Here is a 25,315-nt window from a genome sequence, read left to right on the forward strand (position 1 = left end):
TTAAGTTGAGCTTGCCTGTCAATTACCAAAATTATTCTTCAGTAAATTACCAGTAGCGCTGCAACCATATGACAGCTCCAATTAGTCCCTTAGCGTGAACGAGAGGCTTGAAGACTCATTACTATTTGGAGCACACAGTTCATAATTTGCTGTAGGGGAACAATTGGGCATTATCAACTGAAACACAATGAATACATATTTAGTAGGTGTCAGTAAAAGCTGAACTTCCCATCACAGCTGGTTGACAGGTTTGATTGACCTCTAGGCTGTCTAATAAACTTGTGATGCACAGAGTAAAGGTACACATCAACTGTAGTTAACATTTCAACCCTATGGAGCTTGTGTTGACAGTTGGTCGCTTTATTGACATGGCACTATAAGATACAGTAAAGGACACCCTCTGTGGTCAGAGGTAAAATCCTTCATAAACCTCATGTTAAACTTCTATTGTTGTGACCCTCAGCCACTAGTAGGTCTACAATTAACACTATTTATCACTGGTATGAAGATGATCAGTAAGAGAGCGCAAAGAACCTGAAGACTGATACAACATCCATTAATACAACATCCATTAATACAGGTCAACACTTAAAACAACCTTTAGTGATATTTTTTAATTGTTTTACAAGAAGCCTTGCCTCAAATACAAGTAGTGTTGTCAACAGAAACATCTCAAGACACCAGTTTAACACTCTCCCCTCCCTATAAATGCAAAGCCAGTAGGATCTAGCAGAGTAGCCAGGAGTCCTGGTCTGAGGCTGGAGGCCGTAGCCTGGGGATGAAAGTAGTTTAGCTCTGGCCTCCCAGGGTGTGCTTGTCAAACAGGTACTCTGCCATCTTGTTTTTGACAGCATCCATCTTGGTGAGGTTGGTGATGTAGTCACCCAGCTTCTTAATGGCCTCCACCTGCTCATTCAGGTAATGGGTCTCCAAGAAGTTGCACAGCTAAAGAGCAAAAACAGGTCAGACAAGAGAATGACTACAGCCCATTGTAGATACAGTAACACACAAGAGCCTGGTGGTAATGGACTAAGGGAAGATAATGAGGTGTCTGCAGTTTATTATTTAACTAGGCAAGTCATTTAAGAACAAATACTTATTGACATTGGCATCCTAATGTGGAACAGTGGGTTAACTGCCTTGTTCAAGGGCAGAACATATTTTTACATTCTCAGCACCGGGATTCAAACCAGCAACCTCTTACCGGCCCAAAGCTCTAACCACTAGACAACCTGCTGCACTTTTTGCAAACTTTTGCATTAACGGCATAGTGTGCATCTTTTGACTATTGTGTGCATGTGAAGCAGGTCACAATCATGTCATTAATTAGTAGAGCTACAACAACCTGATCATCTCCTGAGACAGTACCTGTATTCTATGTGATACATGTGTTTCCACCATAACTTACATGGGGGTCACCCTTGTCAGAGGCAATCTTGTGCAGGTCCAGCAGGGCCTGGTTCACATTCTTCTCCAGCTGCAGAGCACACTGCATGGCCTCCAGCCCATTGCCCCACTCATCACGTTCTGGCTTCTACACAGGACAGAGTGAACACAGAAATGTTAATGACCACTAGCAGATGTTAAGGTGAGGATTACGTTTAGTTACACCCCTTACACTTTCAGTTCAGTGGTTAGAGGCAGTATGTTCAGGACTCCAGGTTATCTAGATCAACATACTCCATGGAGGAGAGTGTGTACAAGTGGTAAAGACATTTATTTCAGTCTACAATCTAAATGTGTTTTTCGACGCTCAGGTGCTCACCTTGATGTCCTGGAGTAAAATGCGTCCACCTCTCTTGTTCTGGAAGGAGAGTAGCTTGTCGGCGTGCTCCCGCTCCTCGTCGCTGTTCTCCTTGAAGAAATGCGCGAAGCCAGGCAGAGCCACATCGTCACGGGAGAAATAGAAAGCCTGGGTGGATAAACAAAACAGTAACAGAGCATTATGTTCTTGTTGTGGCAACTAAACTTGATGACAAAGGCATGAATCAGTCTAGTCTGTAGTCTACTTTGTAACCTGCCAATTAAACGGTCAAGGAGTTGTTACGCACTCTGTCAAAGATAGATTGCCGGCTGCATTTGAAAAAAAAAAAAAGAATATACACTTCACGGAATTTCTTGGCTATTAATTATCTAGGCCAACAGAATAAAAAGGTGAAAAAGAGGCATTTAGGCCCAGGAATAATACAGGTAAAACAAAACGGTAATCTTGGTAAACTCCTTACCATTGAAGTGTAGGTGTAGGAGGCAAACATCTCCAAGTTAATCATCCGGTTGATAGCAGCTTCGCAATCGTGGTGATAGTTCTGGCGGATCGGAGACTCCATTTCGGCAGATTTTCTTTAATATCTAAATAAAGGTACAAAAATAGAGTTTCTTCGACTATTTTGCTATTACAGTTCAAGTAAGTGCTATGTCGACAACCAGGAATGTTCTATGATGCGGGACGAAGGCAGAGGAGTTCCGTTCAATCACTGTTGAAGCAAGAACTTCTTCATGCGTCTTCGCAGACTTGTGAACTGGAAGGAGCCTTGTTCACTCTATTTATTGTTCCAAACGGAATGCGTCAGTGAAATCCACCCTCACAGAGCGTAGCCAAACACCTTTAGAATTTCAACAGGAACTAGGCGGGTCATTTAAAGACCAGCCCACTCATACACATGACCAGAAGCAAAGATTACTTTTTATATTGACAAGAGAGCCGAGTGACCACTCTAACAATGGAAATAGATGTGCTCAACGAATGAAGACAGGCAAGATCAGGTGGGACCATTCTAGCCAATGAGAGGGCAGGTACGCGTGTGAACAACACACACAACTAAACATATTTTTCTCAAAGTTTCCGGAATGCCACATGCATCCACATCTGAAGCAGTAGTATCAGCCAAAAGCAATGCTATAGTGCAGGTCTAACAACAGCGGTTATTGTTGAAAAATGTGTGTGTTTGTTATATCCTTAGAATACAATTGGAAGACTTGGAAAATCCATTCTAATGTTAGGCTAATTGAGAAATAGTCTTCGTCTATATTTGATTTAGGATATATAAGGAATTGAACTTTGAGACACAGGTCTGTAAACTTCTGTTTCATTCTCTAAGAGCACATGTTTCAGTAACACATGAAGCTTAATTATTGACCTTTTCCAGAATGCAGTCAAAAGAAAAACCTTGCTTTATTCGAACCAGCTTTGTTCGAATACTCATACTAACCGCACTAACCATACTACTTGTGATGTAAGTGGAGTATATAGTATGTTTACTGGTCATAGTATGGATATAGTTAGTATGCCAGATTAGCCAAAATATGAACTTTTCAAGCAGTGGACATTATGTCCGTGCTTTCAGGGCCCGTAATGCAATTCTTCAGAAAACAGGCGTGGCCTCATAACATTTTAAGAAAATGGCAGAAAATATGGTGCCGAAGTGAGACGAGAGCGGATACAATTTCAGTGCTATAACTAATTATGACAAAATTTTAGCGATGTAAAGAATTTTCAAATAAGTTACGTTACAATATCTTTGCTACGCTATCCTTACGAAACGCGTAGCATATCATTGCAGCAGTATGTACCGTTATTGTAACGGCGTTCGTCTGTTGAAAGAGGAGCGGACCAAAATGCAGCGTGGTGGTTACTCATGTTCTTTAATGAAAATGAACAAACGAACAATACAAAACAACAAACGTAACGCGAAAACCTATACAGCCTATCTTGTGACAACTAACACAGAGACAGGAACAATCACCCACAAACACACAGTAAAACCCAGGCTACCTAAATATGGTTCCCAATCAGAGACAACGATAATCACCTGACTGATTGAGAACCGCCTCAGGCAGCCATAGACTATGCTAGACACCCCACAAAACCCCAAGACAAAAACGCACCACAAATACCCATGTCACACCCTGGCCTGACCAAATAAATGAAGGCAAACATAATATACTACGACCAAGGCGTGACAGAACCCCGCCCCCCCCTAAGGTGCGGACTCCCGGACGCACATCAAAACAATAGGGAGGGTGGGCGTCTGTCCACGGTGGCGGCTCCGGCGCGGGACGTGGACCCCACTCTATCAATGTCTTAGTTCCTCCCCCTCGCGTCCTAGGATAGTCTGCCCTCTCCGCCGACCATGGCCTAGTAGTCCTCACCCAGAACCCCACTGGACTGAGGGGCAGCTCGGGACTGAGGGGCAACTCGGGACTGAGGCAGCTCGGGACTGAGGAGTAGCTCGGGACTGAGGAGTAGCTCGGCACTGAGGGGAAGCTCGGCACTGAGGGGAAGCTCGGCACTGAGGGGAAGCTCGGCACTGAGGGGAAGCTCGGCACTGAGGGGAAGCCCGGCACTGAGAGGAAGCCCGGCACTGAGAGGAAGCTCAGCACTGAGAGGAAGCTCAGGCAGGTAGTTGGATCCGGCAGATCCTGGCTGGCTGGCAGATCTAGAAGAGTCTGGTTGACTGGCGGATCTGGAAGAGTCTGGTTGACTGGCAGATCTGGAAGAGTCTGGGTGACTGGCAGATCTGGAAGAGTCTGGCTGACTGGCAGATCTGGAAGAGTCTGGCTGACTGGCAGATCTGGAAGAGTCTGGTTGACTGGCATATCTGGAAGAGTCTGGCTGACTGGCAGATCTGGAAGAGTCTGGCTGACTGGCAGATCTGGAAGAGTCTGGCTGACTGGCAGATCCTGGCAGACTGACGGATCTGGCTGCTCCATGCAGACTGGCATCTCTGGCTGCTCCATGCAGACTGACAGCTCTAGCTGCTCCATGCAGATTGACATATCTGGCTGCTCCATGCAGACTGACATCTCTGGCTGCTCCATGCAGACTGACATCTCTGGCTGCTCCTTGCAGACTGACATCTCTGGCTGCTCCATGCAGACGGACAGCTCTGGCTGCTCCATGCAGACTGGTAGCCCTGGCAGCACCATGCAGACTGACATCTCTGGCTGCTCCTTGCAGACTGACATCTCTGGCTGCTCCATGCAGACTGGAATTCCTGGCTGCACCATGACCATGCAGACAGACATCTCTGGCTGCTCCATGCAGACTGACAGCTCTGGCTGCTCCATGCAGGCTGACAGCTCTGGCTACTCCATGCAGACTGACAGCTCGGGCTGCTCCATGCAGACTGACAGCTCAGGCTGCTCCATGCAGGCTGGCAGCTCAGGCTGCTCCATGCAGGCTGGCATCTCTGGCTGCGCTGAACAGGCAGGAGACTCCAGCAGGCTGTAGAGGAGGAAGGCTCTGGCAGCTCTGAACATGCGGGAGACTCCGGCAGTGCAGGAGAGGAGGAAGGCTCTGGCTGCGCTAAACAGGCGGGAGACTCCAGCAGCGCTGTAGAGGAGGAAGGCTCTGGCTGCGCTGAACAGGCGGGAGACTCCGGCAGCGCAGGAGAGGAGGAAGGCTCTGGCTGCGCTGAACAGGCGGGAGGCTCCGGCAGCGCTAAACAGGCGGGAGACTCCGACAGCACTGGAGAGGAGAAAGGCTCTGGCAGCGCTGAACAGGCGAGGCGCACTGAAGGCCTGGTGCGTGGTGCTGGCACTGGTGGTACTGGGCCGAGGACACGCACAGGAAGCCTGGTGCGGGGAGCTGCCACCGGAGGACTGGTGTGTGAAGGTGGCACAGGATGGACCGGACCGTGAAGGCGTACTGGACAGCCTGAGAGCAGGACTGGCACAGGACGTGCAAGGCTAGGGAGATGCACAGGAGGCCTGGTGCGTGAGGCTGGCACAATCTTCACCAGCCGACTAACACGCACCTCAGGACGAGTATGGAGCGCTGACCCAGGTGCCATCAAATCCCCGACACGCTCCGTCGGGCGAATATCTTGCATACTACGCCAAATCACCTGCTCTCTCTCTTCACTCTCCTCCAATTCTATTAACACCTCCTCGAGTGTCTCCTCATCTCCCATCCGTGCACTCTCCTCCATTCTGTCCAATATTTCCTCTACCCTCTCAGACTCAGCCCTCAGCTTCGCCGATAGCTCCGATAACATCCCTGGCTCCTTACGGTAAACAGGGGGAGTTGGCTCAGGTCTGACTCCTGACTCTGCCACACTCTCCCTGAGCCCCCCCCCCAATACATTTTTGGGGCTGACTCTCGGGCTTCCTTCCGCGCCGCCGTGCTTGTCTCTCCAACTCCATTCTCCTATAACCCTCTTCGCACTGCTCCAGCGAATCCCAGGCGGGCTCCGGCACTCTTTGGCTAGATCATAACAAGATCATAACAAGGTCAGAGTCCAGGAGGTACAGAGTGGCAGGCAGGCTCGAGGTCAGGGCAGGCAGTATGGTCAGGGCAGGCGGGTTCACAGTCAGGGCAGGCAAGGGTCAAAACCGTGAGGACAAGCAAGACAGAGCTAAGAAAAAGCAGGGACACGGGTTAATGATAAGGGAATTATATGCTTAAAGGTAATGATTAAAATAGTCCACCCTGAAACCATATAATTGTATGAAATGTATTAGAATCATAAAACTATAATCTGCTCAGGCTTGTTCTTTCTAATTGTGCCAACAACGGTGATCTTCCTCTTCATGAGCTGCTGCCTGAGTTCATAAGAGGTGAGGAAATTGTCACACGTGACATTGTGCCACCTTAGTTCATCTGTCACATCAAGCACAACCCCCATCCCCTGGTTCTTCTCTGGGCCCATACCGGTCGGCTTCCCTGTGTAGACTTGCATCTTCCAAGCGTAGCTGGATTGTGCTTCACAGGCCACCCATATCTTGATTTCAACCTGACGATCACTGACTTCATGATTCAACCTTTTTTTTCTTTTGATTTCTCAGTTGTGTTGAAAGCACCATCAATCCAGAGAATGCCAGAATTTGATGACAAATTTTTCCCACGAAGGACCGCCGCTCCACCTTCCCGTTCATGTGAGCACATCACAAACAGGTGAGTCCAGAAAGGCATAAATGATGTATGTAATATGTCTGTAATATGTACTATGTAATATGCCAGGAAGATATACATACTGTAGCTAAGAAGTTAATACCAAGTGTATGTTGTGTAGTAAGCTGTTAGTAGCCCATGTCCCTTCCGCTAATAATTGTGTCCTTTTCCCCCTCATAACTTAGCCTACTGTTCTGACTTGGAGGTGCACATAGCCTACAGCCTGTTTTAGAGACATGTCATCATCAAATATTGTCAGAGCTTTCATTGTCTGCTTATATGTCCCCTTTATTTATCCTATGGTTCTGACTTGGTGCACAGGGTGTACTGTACTTGGTGTACTGTAAGAATGGCCCATGATCTGAATTCTGTCGCTGTACATTTCAAAAGTGCTGAACAAATAGTTATATTGACTACGTTCGTCATACCTCTCACATTAATGTCTTAATCGAAATTACGGATTGCCTCTTGTCTGCTCATCGTACCCTTATGCCATAATTTGTACTTTTCAATTGTCAGTAGAAACAACTGATTTGGCAAATCAGCCATATCAAATATGTGTTTTTTTAAAGGCAGTAATTGAGGCTGAATGAACTGTATTGCTGCCAGGTGTAGCAGTAGTAAGGTGTTGAGCCTGCTGTTGGAACAGCTTTATGTAGGTCCTAACAGTTTGGGCACCGTTAAAGTGCAATACATGTATTGTTTAGTGTGGTGTGGTGTGGTGTGGTGTGGTGTGGTGTGGTGTGGTGTGGTGTGGTGTAGTTGCTTTGCTGGCATGCACATACATTTTTTCCCCACCAAGATTTACATGCTGAAATCGCCACTGATCGTATCATATTTCTCCAATGCCAAATCAGTGTGTCTTGTTTGCAATGAAACTGTCCCTGTTAGGAATCTGAGCTTGGCACGTTCAAAAGTTAGGCCTACCTTTCCACCCCAGACAGTAGGTCTACCGACTCAGAAAAACTCAACAGAAGGTCACAATGGTTTCCCAAAAAGCTGTTTGGGTTTAAACATATTTTGTACAGAAAGTAAATAGCTTAATCAATCTAAAGGCACAGAATTAGATTCCTTCCCAAGCAAATTACATTTTTTGCCTTCTCCACTATAGAAGATTGTAGCTCAGACTCTGAATGTCAAAGAAAATAAACATGCAGTCATGTCTTTCCAGGGTATTTTCAGCTTGTTTTAGCATAAATCACAACGGACCGAAGTGCTGTTATACATCACTGTATGTAACTGGATCTGTTTTATTTTATTCTAAATCTTAAGATAACAATGGGTAGGCCTGTGCTTTTTGACATTTTCTTCAATAAAAGGTAGGCCTATGGCATACCCTCTCATACCCCCTCAATTCCAGTACTGGTTTTAACTTAACAGCCCTTCACTGACATGGAGGGAGGATATTTAAAGAGTGCATGGTGGGTGGAGGAATTGAACGACAAATCTATGGATATAGCAGCCTATAGCCTAATTCTGTCTCTCAAACAGGTAGAGCTACCTCTTATTTCTTAATCAGAAGGAAGAAATAGGCTCCAACACAAAGCCCTCTTGTTGTTAGTAAAGTCTAATTAAATGAAGACGGTTTAAATGAATTATTCATATTCCAATTTGCCAATGTTCTGCACTATCACCTGTCCATTTCCAATTGATTGTGCCGTGACTGCTGCTTCAAGTTTCAGCCCCACAATGTAAGTAACTAAAATCTGGCTTATTGTGATGTCAATAACTTGGATAAATACATCATGGGCAAGAAACATATTGTTTTTCTTCAAATCAATTATAGTAGTAGCAAGCTATCAAAGTTAAACTCCGGTCCTCAAATGCTCTCCTTCTCAAACTGAACAGAACATAGGCTATAGCCTAGTCTACGTGCAAGATGTTGCATTTTTTGGGACAAGGCCTTAATCCCCCAAAAAATTCTGAGGAATTCTTTGACTCTCCTCCTGAACTGCCACTGTAAGACTACACAGCACAGCATTGGTTAGGCAGCAAAAAACCCGGGTTTTGATCAGCAAGGGCAGAGCAGGCCTCAGGGTTGGAATATCCATTGCAGTGTGTAATGCAGTCTAGTTTTATTTATGCTATCCCAGCAGCTATCTTAGAAATATAACTTTTCTCTGTGCTTCTCTGAGGATGCACTTTGTAGCCTATAGCCTATAGTCTATGAATCATTTGATTGAGACCACGCTAAATAACCTTTAGGCACACGTCATATTTCACGCCCAGCAGAGAATCAGGGTGTAATCGGGCATCGATATATAGCCTAATAAGCAACGGATTCTAAAACACTGAGAAATATTCAAATTTCATCAATTACAAATTACATGACCCTCCCCTATTTTCGTTCAGGTACCCACCCTGTACATTTTTTTCCATCTCTTAGCATTACAATTTTATTGTGCAAACTAAGAATGTTCTTAAGTTAAAGTTATAAACAAAAGTGATAGTAATACTATAAATGATTAACCGTTACAGAATTCTTCTGAAGGGTGACACAGCGTTTTTAGGCTGTACTCTTTCCCCCTCCCCCTCTATTCCTATTTCTCTCCCTCCTTCCCACTCTTTCTCCTGTCATAACCTCCCTTTGGTTGTACTACAGTATGGACTGACTCAGGCTCTGCCCTGGCTGTATTTCTGCCTTGTCATTGTGACTCTTGTCATTGTGACTCATTCTCATTCTGGAGTCTCAAGCAGAGACAGAAGAGGAAGCAAGATGTTCCACTCCCTCAATGGTTCTGTTTAAATGGAAGTCAGTGACTAAGCAGACCGCTATCGCATTGGTGTCTATGGAGTAACCCCCCCTTAAGCAGACAGTGGTAAATGGCCTGAGTGAACTTCCTTCATTTATCCACCATCTTTAGCCTGAAAGCCATTCTTTTCCGCTATCACCGTGACAATGGTGGAAGGAGACTAGGTCTCATGACTATTGAAACAGAATTGAGCGGTGATGAGGGCGAAAACGTGTTGAGACCAGGAAAAAAGGGAAGAAGGAGAGAACAGCAGTAACATACTATGTAACTTACTAAGGCATTTTAAACAAATAGCTGTAATATGGTTGTTTCTGATGAATGTTGGAGGGGAAATACACCAACAACTTTCCTGATCATTTGGCCAATATGCCCCAATCACAACTCAAGTAACAATATTTTTCAATATTACTTTAAACTGTTGTTTTAACTAACAAAAAAATCACCACCAAACCCCTTAGTTTTTCACACTCAATAGTTTCCCGTGTGTATCAAGAATGATCCACCTCATATAGGGACATCCAGCCAATTTAACCCAACTGCGGGAAGCATTAGATTCAACATGGGCCAGCATCCCTGTAGAACGCTGTCGACACCTTTTAGAGTCCTTGCCCCAACGAATTGAGTATGTTCTGAGGGAAAAAGGGGTGTTTGTAACTCAACATCAGGAAGTTGTTCTAAATGTTTTATACACTCAGTGTACATATACAGTGCAGTACAACAGTAATTTCCACCATTCTGATTTTCCCTATTTTTTGCATTGACAGGTCCTGAGGCATCAAAGCATCCCCAATCCATCACACTACCACCACCATGCTTGACCGTTGGTATGAGGTTCTTACTGTGGAATGCACTGCTTGGTTTTCACCAGGCATAATGGGACCCATCCGTTGTATAGGAAATCATGTCCAGTCCTAATAGGCTGAAGATTATATCATAAATAAAAGTATTGTGTTGGTCTACCTGGAAACAGAGATTCTAATTACTTTGGACTTTTCAGACACATTTTATTACTACACATTGAATGAAAATAAAAGTATCCTGACACCATGTAAAATATAATTTTCCCTTCTAGAAATGAGCCCAATACCATATCAGTCCATATTATCAGGCAGGTGTGTTATTTAGCAATAAGCATGATAACCTGTTGCATGGGGTTGCCCATCTACATTTACCCCAGTGTGCTAATCATTAGCTAGATCATGAACTCAAAACATTATCTTGTTGCTAGCAACATGAGCTATTGCTGACTTGACTGTCCCTAACTTTCCTCTGGTACTCATCCAAGGATGTATAAACACTGAATAATGTAAGCCTATCTGTTACAACAGAATTCTGTTACTGCCTACCATGCTATGTTGTTGTCTCTTTATGTAGTGTGTCTCTCGTCGTGATGTGTGTTTTGTCAAATATTTGTATTTCATTTAGCCCCCGTCCCTGCCGGAGACCTTTTGCCTTTTGGTAGACCGTCATTGTAAATAAGAATTTGTTCTTAACTAGCTTGACTAGTTAAATGAAGGTTAATCAAAAAATACAAATAAATAAAATAAAATACATGTAGCCCTCTGAAGGCGATTACCATTTTTCAATTGGTTGTTCAGAACAGTACCGTGTCCATTGAATTTAATGCTGCCCACTGTTCCATCTTACAGAACGAAACCATTAAGTTGATGCTAATACTTTGCAATATCAGGGTGCGATTGACCAATAGAAGCTCTCTATAGTTTCCAACCCCTACTGGAATGGCTGTTGAAACCTAACGTGCTGTCAGCTTGCTAACAAACACTTGGCAAGCCATTCTGGGCGATGCTAGCATGGCTAAGCGATGCATTGCTGTATACATATACCCCCTGTAACACATAAACCAAGCTGTTTCTAAAAACTCAGGTTTTAAAATGGTGCAGTTTACTTATTTTTAAGAGCAAAAATAAATGTAAGATTAATGGGAAGCTGGGATCTTCCTCTTAACAGTGGCCATCAAAGCTGCTTTCAAAGTGTGTTTCTCCCCTTATTGCATTAAGAGATGTTGTGAAATGACTGTGCACAAGGGCCTCAGGTGGTATTTGTAGGATTTGGGATGTCAATTTGTATCCCTCCATTTAGTATGATACAGTGCATTCAGAAAAAATTCAGAGCCCTTGACTTTTTCCACACTTTGTTGCAACCTTATTCTAAAATAGATACAACACATTTTTCCTCTCATAAATCTACACCCAATACGACCTAATGACAAAGTGAAAACAGTTTTTCAGACATTTTTGCAAAAAACGAGAAATACCTTATTTACATAAGTCTAAAGAGCCTTTGCTATGAGACTCGAAATTGAGTTCAGGTGCATCCTGTTTCCATTGATCATCCTTGAGATATTTCTACAACTTGATTGGAGTCCACCTGTGGTACATTCAATAGATTGGACGTGATTTGGAAAGGCACACACACCTGTCTATATAAGGTCCCACAGTTGCCAGTGCATGTCAGAGCAAAAAAACAAGCCATGAGGTCCAAGAAATTGTTCGTCGAGCTCCGAGACAGGATTTTGTTGAGGCACAGATCTAGGGAAGTGTACCAAAAAATTTCTGCAGCATTGAAGGTCCCCAAGAACACAGTGGCCTCCATCATTCAAAAATGGAACCCTAACCCTAACTGAGCAATCTGAGAAGATGGGCTTTGGTTCAGGAGGTGACCAAGAACCCGACGATCACTCTGACAGAGCTCAAGGGCATGTTGACCGATCTACCACCAGGCCAAAAAACATTAACCCGAACCCTCCAAGATCCCCCCCCCCCCCCCCCACAGTTCCCCAATAGCTGTCCCTCAAACATCCCCCCCCCCCCCCTCAGGAATAAAAAATTAATAAAAATACAATCAATCCCCCCCAATGCACCAACAACCGAGAGAATGAACTAAAGAGAAAAAAGGAAAAGACAGAAGAAAACAGCAAACAACAATGCAAAAAATATATAATAAATAAATGTAAAAGAAAGGACATCAAGGACAACTAAAATCATAACCGCAATGCCAACTGTATATGTTTGTGTGCATGTCTGGCACTATTACATGTATGTGTGTGTTCTTGTTTGTGTTGATCTGAATGAGAGTGTGTGTATATGCATGTGAACAAACACCGGCATGGCATCAGCCTCAGCCAAACTGGCATTAGTTGTAAAACACTGCCACTTAGTGTCATTCAAATGTACTGAATTCCTGAATGACAAGTGTCACGTCTGGAGCAAACCTGGCAACATCCCTACAGTGAATCATTGTGATGGCAGCATCATGCTGTGGGGATGTTTTTTAGTAGCAGGGACTTGGAGACTAGTAAGGATCGAGGGAAAGATGAATGGAGAAAAGTACAGAGAGATCCTTGATGATAACCTGCTCCAGAGCATTCAGGACCTCAGACTGGGGCAAAGATTCACCTTCCAAAAGGACAATGACCCTAAGCACACAGCCAAGACAACGCAGGAGTAGCTTCGGGACAGGTCTCTGAACGTCCTTGAGTGACCCAGCCAGAGCCCGTACATTAACCTGATCGAATATCTCTGGAGAGACATGGAAATATCTGTGTAGCTCCCCATCCAACCTAACAAAGCTTGAGAGGATCTGCAGAGAAGAAAGGGACAAATACAGCTGTGTAAAACTTGTACCCAAGACCCCTAGAGGCTGTAATCCCTGCCAAAGGAATTCTTCAACAAAGTTCTGAGTAAAGGGTCTGAATACTTATGTAAATGTGATATTTCCAGATTTTTTTTCATAATAGAGATTTCAAAAAATGTCTGAAAGCCTGTTTTTGCTGTGTCATTATGGGGTATTGTGTGTAGACTGATGAGGGGGAAAAATATATAAATCAGTTTTAGAACAAGGCTTTAACATCACAAAATGTGGAAAAAGTCAATGGGTCTGAATACTTTCTGAATGCACTGTATATGACCATTAAGGCCAGATCGTTCTTCAAGATGTTCAGACGTTCATAGGTGACCAGCAGGTTCAAATAATAATCACAGTGGTTATAGAGGATGCAACAGGTCAGCACTTCAGGAGTAAATGTCAGTTGGCTTTTCATAGCTGAGCATTCAAAGGTTGAGAGGTCGATGGAGACAGAGGAGAAACTAAACGACAGGTCCCGGGATAAGGTAGCATGTCTGATGAACAGGTCAGGGTTCCATAGCTGCAGGCAGAACAACAGAAACTGGAGCAGCAGCAGGTGGACCAGGTGGACTGGGGAGTCTTCAGGCCAGGTAGTTCTGATGCATGTTCGTAGGGCTTAGGCACAATGGGGGGGGGGGGGGGGTTGGCATTCCAGGTGAAGCTGGTTGAGAGAATGCCAAGAGTGTGCAAAGTTGCCATCAAGGCAAAGCATGGCTACTTTGAAGAATCTCAAATCGCAAATATATTTTGATTTATTTAACACTTTTTTGGTTACTACACGTGATGGTTCCAATCATTTTTCCACCAATCATCTTTCCCATAGAGGATTTTAGAAAGACTTCAAATAAGGGCTGTGTTTCGTGTAGGCTTATCTTGGTGTGAGGTTTTGATAAACATGTAAATCTCTCTCGGACAAGGTGACTTTTATCAATAGACTCACTGAATAAATGTGTTTGGCACAAAATAAAGATGAAATGATCTCATGCTGCTACCCAAAGCCAAGGGATACTGATGTTCCTGAACAGGTTTGTTAGCCAGTTTGTTAGTCCAGTATGTTTGTTGGCATATTATTTTATTTCCAATTCTGGTGGTTATTTACAAATGTTTGTGGTGCAAATTTCACTGTCTTTAAAATAAAAATCCTAAAAAACACATTTGTTCACCCATAACACATGGATGGCTAATGCAGAAAGAATGAATTGATGGATTCTAGCTAACACAACCTGAACTTTCACATACACAGAGACAGGCAGATCTCATGGCATCAGTCTTTTTCGACTAGTTTGTGCACAGTGACACCTACTGACATGAACTGGTAAAGCAAGTTTGGTTAGAATAGAATGGAATAAAATGAATGACATTCAATCAAATCTGCGTCATGAAAAGGGGGATATTATTTTCAATGAAAATGTTGAAAGTAGTTGATTTAATGAATGTATATATGGATTTTACAGGCAATCAGTTCCTATAGTGAGCCCCACTGAACAAACCTCTGGTGGACCAGATGGAGACCAGGACAACAAAAGGTTTGGGCTTTCATGACTTGAGCATTCAAAAAAAGTTATTACAAAGTCTACTGTCTTAATTGTAACTCTGCCTTACATAAATCTTCTAGAAAGAATCATTTTAGAAGAGCACTGTAATCAGATGAACAAATAATAGGTTTTATGTCATACAATTTAAACCTGTCTGTCCATTGCTTAACATTGTGCATAGAGGGAAATATATACTTAAAGACATTGTTTATTTTCTTTGCATAACGCTCATCCCTGCTATAGTAGTTCATTAAACTACAGAGTATGTTCTCCATTGAAGTTGTTGTCTCTGGCTCTTTTGGTATCAGATTTAGAATGAGTAAGAGCAAGGTTTGTGGTAGTTTGAAAGAGTTTGATCCACCTTAGGTCAGGAGTGTTTCCAATCCACATAACCTGACAAGAAAACTCCCAGTCCTATAGTGATAGCACAGATGAAAAGGGAAGCTATCTAAAACAATAATATTTTGTCATGGCCTACGAACAGGACCCTGGACCCATACCTAACCAGGTCATGAGATCAGGAAACACTCTAGGCCCCAGAAAAGACACATACACATTTTGCCACACCACCTTGGAACCTGCGGTGTCACCTCTGGCTAATGACGTGCAGTTCAAGAACAAATAATTATTTTTGAACAACTTTTTACTGACTCAAGACTTCTGAACTCATGATTCGTTTTTTTTTGAGTGACTCATTTGAGATGTTTTTTTGACCTTACTGGCCGCAATGAATTATCCAGCACGATTAATATGTGATCCTTTGGTGATAGGCTCCGACCAACAACTGTCTGTCATATGGGCATAGGCAAAATAGATCATGCTGCAGGCAGCATAGAGAAGAAAACTATATTGAATGCAATTAATTGATTATTGAATGTTATGATGGTCACAGCTTTGTAGAACCAAAACATAAACAGCCTCTGCTGAACAAACTCGAGAACGAATCGTTTGGGGTACTGCAGTTCAAACAATATTGTGCTGATCACCTTCACGGTAGTAAAGCAACGCATTCTGCCAAGAGTTGTTCACAATCTAGTCCGGTTGAAGCCAAACAAGACCTTGTTTCAAATACTGTACACCAAGAAATAATGGTATTTGTACGCCTAGCAATCAACAAATGTACATGGCTTAAAGCATGCTTTTACAGTCTCAGTCAAAAATGACAGCTTAGGTAGTGATTCCTATGTTGAAGATGTAAAGAATATATGCTGTTCTGTGGTGTGTAATGAGGAGCAACCAGATACTGCACTTGACGCATTTATGAAATGACTTATTCCAGTTATTAATAAGCATGCAGCCATTAAGAACATGACTGCAAAAAAAATTTGTTAAATCCCCGTGGATTGATGAGGAATTGGAAAATGGTATGGTTGAGAAGGATGAGGCAAAGGGAATGGCAAATAAGCCTGGCTGCACAGCTGACTGGCAAACATACTGTACAATAAATTCAGAAATCATGTGACTAAAGTGAACAAAAAGGAGAAGGAGAAAATGTACTATGAAACAAAGATAAATTATAGGAAAAATGATAGTAAAAAAGCTTTGAAGTACATTAAATGAAATGTTGGACAAAAAGACAAACTCGGGCTCCATCATTCATTGAATCAGATGGCTCATTCACCACAAAACCCACTGATATTGCCAATTACATTGATGCTTTTTTCATTGGCAAGATTGGAAAACTTGGGTATGACATGCCAACAACTAATTCTGAACTTACACATCTGTGCATAACTGAGCAAATTATAAAAGACATGCATTGTTATTTTGAATTCCATAAAGTGAGTGTGGAAGAGGTGAAAAAAAGGTCTGTCATCAATGACAAGCCACCTGGGTCTGACAACTTGGATGGAAAATGACTGAGGCTGACAGCGGACGGACGATATTGCAACTCCTATTTGCCCTCTCTTCAACATAAGCCTACAGAAAGTGTGCACCCTCAGCCCTGAAGGGAAGCAAAAGTCATTCCATTACCCAAGAATAGCAAAGCACCCTTTACTGGCTCAAACAGCTGACCAATCAGGCTGTTACCAACCCTTAGTAAACTTTTGAAAAAAATTGTGATTGACCAGATACAATGCTATTTCACAGTAAATTAATTAACAACAGATTTTCAGTACGCTTACAGGGAAGGGCATTCAACATGTACGCACTTACACAAATTACTGATGATTGGCTGAGAGAAATTGATAATTAAAAGATTGTGGGAGATGTTTTGTTAGGGCTCCCGAGTGGCGCAGCAGTCTAAGGCACTGCATCTCAGTACAAGAGGTGTCACTACAGTCCCTGATTCAAGTCCAGGCTGTATTACATCCAGCCGTGATTGGGAGTCCCATAGGCCGGTGCACAATTGGCACATCGTCGTCCGGGGTAGTCCATCATTGTCAATAAGAATTTGTTCTTAACTGACTTGCCTAGTTAAATAAAGATTTAAAAATACAGAAACATAAAATAAAACACTTTAGCTTTTCACAATATTGATCATAATCTGCTGCTGGAAAAAGTGTATGTGTTATGGCTTTACGTCCCCTGCTATATTGTGGATCTGGAGTTACATGTCTAACAGAACACAGAGTGTGTTCTTTAATGGAAGCCCCCAACATAATCTAGGTAGAGTCAGGCATTCCCAAGAGCAGCTGTCTAGGTCCCTTACTTTTTCAATCTTTACTAATGACTTGCCACTGGCAAGCCTGTGTGTCTATGTGTGTCTATGTATGTTGAACTAAAACACTAAACCCTAAACCTCAACTAAATCTTGTAATGAATAATGTGGAAATGTAACAAGTTGAGAGTAAACTTTTGTCATGGTCAAAACATATTGATACAACGGTAGCTAAGATGGGGATAGGTCTGTCCATAATAAAGCACTGCTCTGCCTTAACACTATCAACAAGGTAGGTTCTACAGGCCCTTGTTTTGTCGCACCTGGACTACTGTCCAGTCGTGTGGTCAGGTGCCACAAAAAAGGACTTAGGAACATTACAATTGGCCCAGAAATGTACACGAGAGCTAACAATATTATGCATGTCAATCTCTCATGGCTCAAAGTAGAGATATTTACTTCATCACTACTTGTATCTGTGAGAAGTATTGACATGAATGCACCGAGCTGTCAGTTTAAACTACTAGCACACAACTCAGACACCAATGCATACCCCACAAGACATGCCACCAGGTCTCTTCACAGTCCCCACATCCAGAACAGGCTATGGGAGGTGCACAGTACCACATAGAGCCATGACATGTCTACTATTCCACATCAAGTAGCTCATGCAAGCAGTAAAATAAGACTTTAAAAAAAGATAAAAATACAACTTATGGGACAGCAGGGACTGAGAAGAGACACATCGGCACAGACACTATAACATATGCAATATAGACACACAATGGATTTTGTGTGGTAGAGGACTGAAATCTGTTTTGTAATGTATCGAACTGCCTTTATTTTGCTGGACCCCATTTAGAGTAAATGCTGCCTTGACAACAGCTACATGGGATCCATAACTAATACCAATGTTGGTCAATTAAGGAATATGCTATTTAATCATATCCATCTAGTGGCTTTTTTGGGAGTGTCAGGTTATCACAAATCTCTGGCCCTCTGTGTTGCCTTAGCACAGGTAAAAGAGATTTGGAAATAGACTTAGCTGCAAAACATTACCCTAAATATAAACCAACTCAGTGAACACCAACATATTTTATTTAAATGGACTCAATTATTTTACCATGTCAATACTTTTTGGTTGTAAATGTTGGTGGCAGTTGTGAAAAGAGAATAGTTGCAGTTTTCAAAAATGCCATTGTTGATTTGACACGGTTCTCATTAGGCCATTTTCCCCTTTAACCAAATGGTCTACCCACCAGAAACAGTTACTATTTGGACACCAACAATTATAGCAATATTTTTTCAGTTTAAAGTATTAAAGTTAAGCTTGCCTGTTATTTACCAAAATGGTAGACTTCAGTAATCTTTGCAACCATGTGACAGCTCCAATAATGATGAATGAGAGGCTTGTAGATTTACTATTGAGTATTCAGTTCAGAGTTTGCTGTAGGGGAACTAGTGTGCATTGCCAACTGAAATTAACTGAGTGAAGATTGCGTGTGTCAGTAAGAGCCGAACGTTATCATTAGAGAAATACACCATAACAGCTGGCTAACGGATTTACCCAAAAGGGTTTGATTGACCTGTTGGCCATTTTATAAACTTGGGATATGCAGAGTGAAGATCTACAGCAACTGTAGTTACCCATTTCACTCCTATGGACCTAGAGTTGACAGTTGGGTTCTTCATTGACATGGCACTACTACAAAATGCGGTAAAGGACACCCTCTGTGGTCAGACGTAACATCCTTTATTAAACTTCTCCTATTGTTATGACCCTCAGCCACTAGTAGGTCTACAATTGTCAGTATTTATCACTGGTATGAAGATGCTCATTAAGACAGAGCAAAGAACCTGAATAGACTGAATCATCACTACAGGTCAACACTTAGAAATCTTAAACAAAAACATTTGTGATCTTTTTAATTGTTTTACAAGATGCCTTGCCTCCAAAATACAATAGTGTTGTCAACAGAAACACCTCAATGTTATAGGTGTGTTGCACTGCACCAGTTCAACACTCCCCTCCCTATAAATGTAAAGCCAGTAGGATCTATCAGAGAAGCCAGGAGTCCTGGTCTGAGGCTGTAGGCCGTAGCCTGGGGATGGAAGTGGTTTAGCTCTGGCCTCCCAGGGTGTGCTTGTCAAACAGGTACTCTGCCATCTTGTTTTTGACAGCATCCATCTTGGTGAGGTTGGTGATGTGGTCTCCCAGCTTCTTAATGGCCTCCACCTGCTCATTCAGGTAATGGGTCTCCAGAAAGTCACACAGCTAAAGAGGGAAAACACAGGTCAGACAAGAGAATGACTACAGACCATTGTAGATACAGTAACACACAAGAGCCTGGTGGTAATGGCATAAGTGCAGATATAACTATAAGCAAGTCAGTTAAAAATGTACAAGAACATCCTAACGTGGAACAGTGGGTTAACTAACTTGTTCAGGGGCAGAACAGATTTTTAGCTTGTCAGCTAGAGGATTCGATCCAGCAACCTTTTGGTTACTGGAGCAACGCTCTAACCGCTAGGCAACCTGCCGCCCCTTATGCATTAGCTGCATTGTGTGCATAGTATGCATCTGGACTATCGTGTACTTGCAAAGCAGCAGGTCACACAATCCTGTGTCATTAGTTATCATCTCCTGGGACAGTACCTGTATTCTATGTGATACATACATGGTTACCATAACTTACATGGGGGTCAACCTTGTCAGAGGCAATCTTGTGCAGGTCCAGCAGGGCCTGGTTCACATTCTTCTCCAGCTGCAGAGCACACTGCATGGCCTCCAGCCCATTGCCCCACTCATCGCGTTCTGGCTTCTACACAGGACAGAGTGAACACAGGAGGGTTAGGGAATACTAGCAGACGTTAAGGTCAGGATAAAGTGAACAGTTACACTTCTCACACTCAGTTCAGTGGTTAGAGACAGTATGTTCAGGACTACAGGTTCTCTAGCTAGATCAACTTAACGCTGGAGAAACTTTCCTCCATGGAGTAAAAACATTTTCTATCAGTCTACAATCTAAAATGTGTTTCCTATGCTCAAGGGCTTACCTTGATGTCCTGGAGTAAAATGCGTCCACCTCGCTTGTTCTGGAAGGAGAGTAGCTTCTCCGCGTGCTCCCGCTCCTCATCGCTGTTCTCCTTGAAGAAATGCGCGAAGCCAGGCAGAGCCACATCGTCACGGGAGAAATAGAAAGCCTGGGTGGATAAACATAGAACATTGTAGTTAGAAGAAAAAAGCCAAACATGACTCGGTATTCTGTACATGTTGTGGTAACTAAGCTTGACGATATAGGCATGAATAAATCTAGTCTGTAGTCTACTTGGTAACCTGACAATTAACCTGTCAAGGAGTTGTTACGCGCTCTGTCCAAGGTAGGATAGATTCCCGGCTTCATTTGGATGTTATACCTACCTGGAGGCAATTAATAGCCAAGCCAAGTATAACTCAAATGTGTATTTAACGGAGTTGAGGTTATTGGCTACAGGAAAGTCAGGTGAAAAGTGGAATTTAGGCGCAGGCATAATAATAAAACAGGTAGATCAACAAAACGGTCATCTTGGTAGACTCCTTACCATTGAAGTGTAGGTGTAGGAGGCAAACATCTCCAAATTGATCATCCGGTTGATGGCAGCTTCGCAATCGTGGTGATAGTTCTGGCGGATCTGAGACTCCATCTTGGCAGATTTTTTTTAATATCTAAATGAACGGTACAAAACAATGGTTTATTCGACGATCTTGCTATTATAGTTCAGGTAAGTGTTATGTTATCAATCCGGAATTTTCTATAATGCGGGACGAAGGCAGAGGAGTTCCGTTCAATCACTGTTGAAGCAAGAACTTCTTCATGCGTCTTCTCAGACTTGTGAACTGTAGGGATTCTTGTTCGCTCTATTTATTGTTCCAACCCGAATGCGTCAGTGAAATCCACCCTCACAGAGCGTAGCCAATCACCTTTAGAATTTCAACAGGAACTTGGCGGATCATTTGATGACGATCCCATTCCTCAGGAGTGAATGTAACATTGTGTGTTCTCATGAATTCATGATAATCATATCGTTGGCCATCATTATTCAATAATTGTTTAATCCAAATAATGTTGTTGTCAAATCAGAAAAAATAAAAACTTGTTTTTGTGTTTTATGTCTTTCTTATTCCAGATTGTATACTTATGCTCTTATGTCAGAAGATTTTGGAGTGAGTTAGAAGATTTGTTCTTAAAGAGAAGACTATTAATGTTAATCTGAGAGACTCTGATATTACCTTTTATTTTGATCCAAATGATATGGACCCTGATTTAACTTTCATTGTTCATTTGTTTATCTTTCATGGAAGATTCTTTATCCATACAATGAAGTGGGCAAATAACAAACCCCTCTTAACATTATTTAAGATAGAATTTAAATATTATTTTGAAAAGATCAGTAAATGTAAAAACAAAAAAGCAATATAAGAGACTCATATCTCCCTCACTATCTTTAAACACCAACTGTCAGAGCAGGTCACATATCATTGAACCTGTACATAGCCCATTTGTAAGTAGCCCATCCAACTACCTCATCCCCATATTGTTACTTTTTTTTTCTTCTCCTTTGCACCCCAGTATCTCTACTTCCACATTCTCCTTCTGCACATCTATCACTCCAGTGTTTTATTGCTAAATTGTAATCACTTCGCCATTACGGCCAATGTATTGTCCTACCTCCCTAATCTTACCTCATTTGCACACACTATATATATATATATATATTCTATTGCGTTATTGACTGTATGTTTGTTTATTCCATGTGTAACTCTGTGTTATTGTTTGTGTCGCACTGCTTTGCTTTATCTTGGCCAGGTCACAATTGTAAATGAGAACTTGTTCTCAACTGGCCTACCTGGTTAAATAAAGGTGAAGTAAAAACATTAAATAAAAAGTGTTTAACTAATTGAAAAGGAATCTTGATATGTAATACCCCTGTCTGTTAGGTTTATGTACTCTTCTTTGTATATTTGTTTGTATTGTTGTGCTCATAATAATTAATAAATATATATATATATATATATATATATATATATATATATATATATATATATATATATATATATAAATGACTTAACCACTCATACACTGAAGCAAAAATAATTTATTATATTAACAAGAGAGCCGAGTGACCACAATGGCAATGCATGTGCTCAATGATTGAAGACAGGAACAGGTGGGGACCATTCTAGCTAATGAGAGGGCAGGTATGAGTGTGAGCAACACTAAAAGTCGTTTTTCTCAAAGTTGCCGAAATGCCACGTGCATCCACATATATCAGTACATTTGTAACAGCTTAAACATTACGAAACTTATATTCAATCAAAATCCTCATGTAATTAGAAAATAAAATGGGATTATCTCACGCTGAAAGATTTTGGGCAAAGTAAAAGCTCTCGCCTTGAAGGCTTCATCTCGGTCTGTTATTTTTTTATTTAAAAAAACGTGGTTTATTAAAAAGTAAAATTCTATTGGTAACACCTAAAGCCATAGTATCAGGCAAAAGCAATATGCTACAGTGCAGGTCTAACTACAGCGGTTATTGTTGAAAAAGGTCTGTGTTTGTTGTATCCTTTGAAGAAAATAGGAAGAATTTAAACATTCATTCTAATATTAGGCTAATTTAGAAATAGTCTACATCTGCGTTTGATTTAGGATATAAAAGGAATTGAACTTTGAGACGCAGTTCTGTAAACTTCTGTTTCATTCTCTAAGAGCACATGTTTCAATAGCATATGTAGCTTTTCCAGAATGCAGTCAAAACAAAAACTGTAGGGTTTATCACATATTTTTTATATCAATAACATTTTCAGAATGAGGTATGGGAATAAAGTAGTGGACAGAGAAAGAAAGAAAGGCTGGCTTTTGTAGAAATGGTATTTGTTGATACACCTTTCGGTGTCAAATAACATATTGTACTTCACAAATGGTACGTCAAAGTTGATTACATTCGAAATAACTACACAAAATCAGTAGCTACATACGTCTAACCACACATATGTTATTAAGCTAAAACTGTGAAGTGGAAAACGTTTTACAGCTAAATGAAAATAAATCAAGTAATAAAGTAATAAAAAAAGGTACCATCGTAACAACTTCAGTTCACATGACCTGATCTTCCACAACTGTTGACAGGGTGCTTTCAGGGTGCTGGGTTATTGCTCAATACAGCCATGTAGTTGAAACGTCATTGGTATTCATAAGAACTAGAGCTGTGTTCGAAAACTCATGCTAACTGCACTAACCATACTATTTGTGATGGAAGTGGAGTATGTAGTATGGTTATTGGTCATAGTATGGATATAGTTAGTATGCCAGAAGTTCCCGGATGTCATACAAAATTTGCCAAAATACGTAGTATACAAGCAGTGGACATTATTTCCGTGCTTTCAGGGTCCATAATGCAATTCTTCAGAAAACGGCCGTGGCCTCACAACGTTTTCAGATTTTTTAAAAATGGCAGAAAATTTTGCCAAAGTCAGACAAAGAGCGGATACAATTTCATTGCTTTTAACTAACTATGACAAATGTTAAGAAATGTTCAGCGATGTAATGAATTTTCAAATAAGTTATGTTACAATTCTTTAGCTACGCTATCCTTACAAACCGCATAGCGTATCTTTGCAGCAGTAATAATATTATTATTTTCAATTACCAAACCCGGACTACACTGGGCCCATTACTGCCGGATGTGATACATGCTGGATTTAAACCAGGTACTATAGTGACGCCGCTTGCACTGAGATGCAGTGCTATAGACCGCTGCCCCACTTGGGAGCCCTATGAACTAATAGTATATTGTACGCAGTATGTACTCATTAAGTATGTAGTATACAGCATGTTAGTATGGGTATTCGAACACTACTTAGGTCTTCTGGGGCAGTATGCATCAAGCCTCTCAGAGTAAGAGTGCCGGGTTAGGATCAGTTTAGCCTTTTAGATCACATTGAATAACATTACATGGATGGGGAAGCTCCTCCCCCCAGCTTCCACTGATTTATACAGCCCCTGGTCTTTCCTGGCCTAGTATGTAAGGTAGTAGCTCTACTCCAATTGTTTTAGAACAGGACCCCCTTTTTCCTAAAATGTAAGCCAAAACAGGCTCTATCTATCAGTTTGTCAAGCTACTATCTAGGTTAATTGTTTGTATCTAGGTTCATTGTATCTTCAACATAGATAATCCTTGAAGTATGTGCCCTGCTCTCTGTTACTTTGATCAACAGTTTTAGACTGAACCTCACTTTATAGTGTAATGTTTTCATTATGAGCGCAAACAATGATTTGGAGACAATGAGACGATCAGACTGTTGGGAGTGACAGTAGACTTGTGCTTAAACCAGTGTTACAAAAAGGGCTGTGACATACTTGGCATTCCTTTTTTTTTTGCGAAAAGGGACATCACTTTTTGACTAAATGATGTGTCATGCTTAAAGGATAAGTTTGGGTGAGCATATAAGGCGAACGTCTAGCATCCCAATGGTTTCTTGTAACTCATCACAGACAACTTGAGCTTTTTTTCTAATTATCAACTTTGCAACGATTTACTACTATTTAGCTACTTTGAAACTACTTAGCATGTTAGCTAACCCTTCCCCTAACCCTAACCCTTTAACCTAACTCCTAACCTTAACCTTAGACCTAACCTTAACCCTTAACCCCTAGCCTAGCTAAATTTATCCACCTAGCTAATGTTAGCACCTAGCCACCGGGCTAACGTTAGCCACAACAAATTGGAATTCTAAACATATCATATGTTTAGCAATTCGTAACATGTTGTACAAATTACAATTTGTCAAATATAATATGAAATGGATGATGGACACCCACAAATTAATACACACCATACAAAACATATC

At 41.7% G+C, this 25,315-nt stretch overlaps 2 protein-coding genes and 1 long non-coding RNA gene across 3 annotated transcripts; 1 reads left to right on the forward strand and 2 right to left on the reverse strand.

Annotated features, from left to right (window-relative positions):
* Nucleotides 1-344: 344 nt before the first annotated feature.
* On the reverse strand, nucleotides 345-2,603 carry LOC116362525 (ferritin, middle subunit-like). Its single transcript, XM_031816610.1, has 4 exons — nucleotides 2,226-2,603; nucleotides 1,766-1,912; nucleotides 1,409-1,534; nucleotides 345-945 (listed from the first exon to the last, which is right to left on the reverse strand). Exons 1-4 carry the CDS (start codon nucleotides 2,325-2,327, stop codon nucleotides 790-792), a joined length of 531 nt encoding a protein of 176 aa, XP_031672470.1. The 5' UTR covers nucleotides 2,328-2,603; the 3' UTR covers nucleotides 345-789.
* A 64-nt stretch (nucleotides 2,604-2,667) lies between these two features.
* Nucleotides 2,668-10,612, forward strand: LOC116362528 (uncharacterized). Its single transcript, XR_004207751.1, has 3 exons — nucleotides 2,668-2,793; nucleotides 6,787-6,895; nucleotides 10,410-10,612. It is a non-coding gene; the product is annotated as an uncharacterized LOC116362528 (long non-coding RNA).
* An 8,547-nt stretch (nucleotides 10,613-19,159) lies between these two features.
* Nucleotides 19,160-21,343, reverse strand: LOC116362524 (ferritin, middle subunit). The gene is made up of 4 exons (XM_031816609.1): nucleotides 21,010-21,343; nucleotides 20,485-20,631; nucleotides 20,124-20,249; nucleotides 19,160-19,702 (listed from the first exon to the last, which is right to left on the reverse strand). The coding sequence occupies exons 1-4, from the start codon at nucleotides 21,109-21,111 to the stop codon at nucleotides 19,547-19,549; spliced, it is 531 nt and encodes a 176-aa protein (XP_031672469.1). The 5' UTR covers nucleotides 21,112-21,343; the 3' UTR covers nucleotides 19,160-19,546.
* Between the last annotated feature and the right edge of the window lie 3,972 nt (nucleotides 21,344-25,315).

This window comes from Oncorhynchus kisutch, unplaced genomic scaffold (assembly GCF_002021735.2).
Source record: "Oncorhynchus kisutch isolate 150728-3 unplaced genomic scaffold, Okis_V2 scaffold836, whole genome shotgun sequence".
NCBI classification, from domain to species: Eukaryota; Metazoa; Chordata; class Actinopteri; order Salmoniformes; family Salmonidae; genus Oncorhynchus; species Oncorhynchus kisutch.

Excerpts from the sequence above, each read along its gene's own strand:
- LOC116362525 (XM_031816610.1), bottom strand. The coding sequence starts at position 2,327 with ATGGAGTCTCCGATCCGCCAGAACTATCACCACGATTGCGAAGCTGCT. Across the intron at positions 1,535-1,765 it reads TTTTACTCCAGGACATCAAG|AAGCCAGAACGTGATGAGTG; the intron begins GTGAGCACCTGA and ends TGTCCTGTGTAG. Across the intron at positions 946-1,408 it reads CTGACAAGGGTGACCCCCAT|CTGTGCAACTTCTTGGAGAC; the intron begins GTAAGTTATGGT and ends TTTGCTCTTTAG.
- LOC116362524 (XM_031816609.1), bottom strand. The coding sequence starts at position 21,111 with ATGGAGTCTCAGATCCGCCAGAACTATCACCACGATTGCGAAGCTGCC. Across the intron at positions 20,632-21,009 it reads CCTACACCTACACTTCAATG|GCTTTCTATTTCTCCCGTGA; the intron begins GTAAGGAGTCTA and ends TTATCCACCCAG. Across the intron at positions 20,250-20,484 it reads TTTTACTCCAGGACATCAAG|AAGCCAGAACGCGATGAGTG; the intron begins GTAAGCCCTTGA and ends TGTCCTGTGTAG.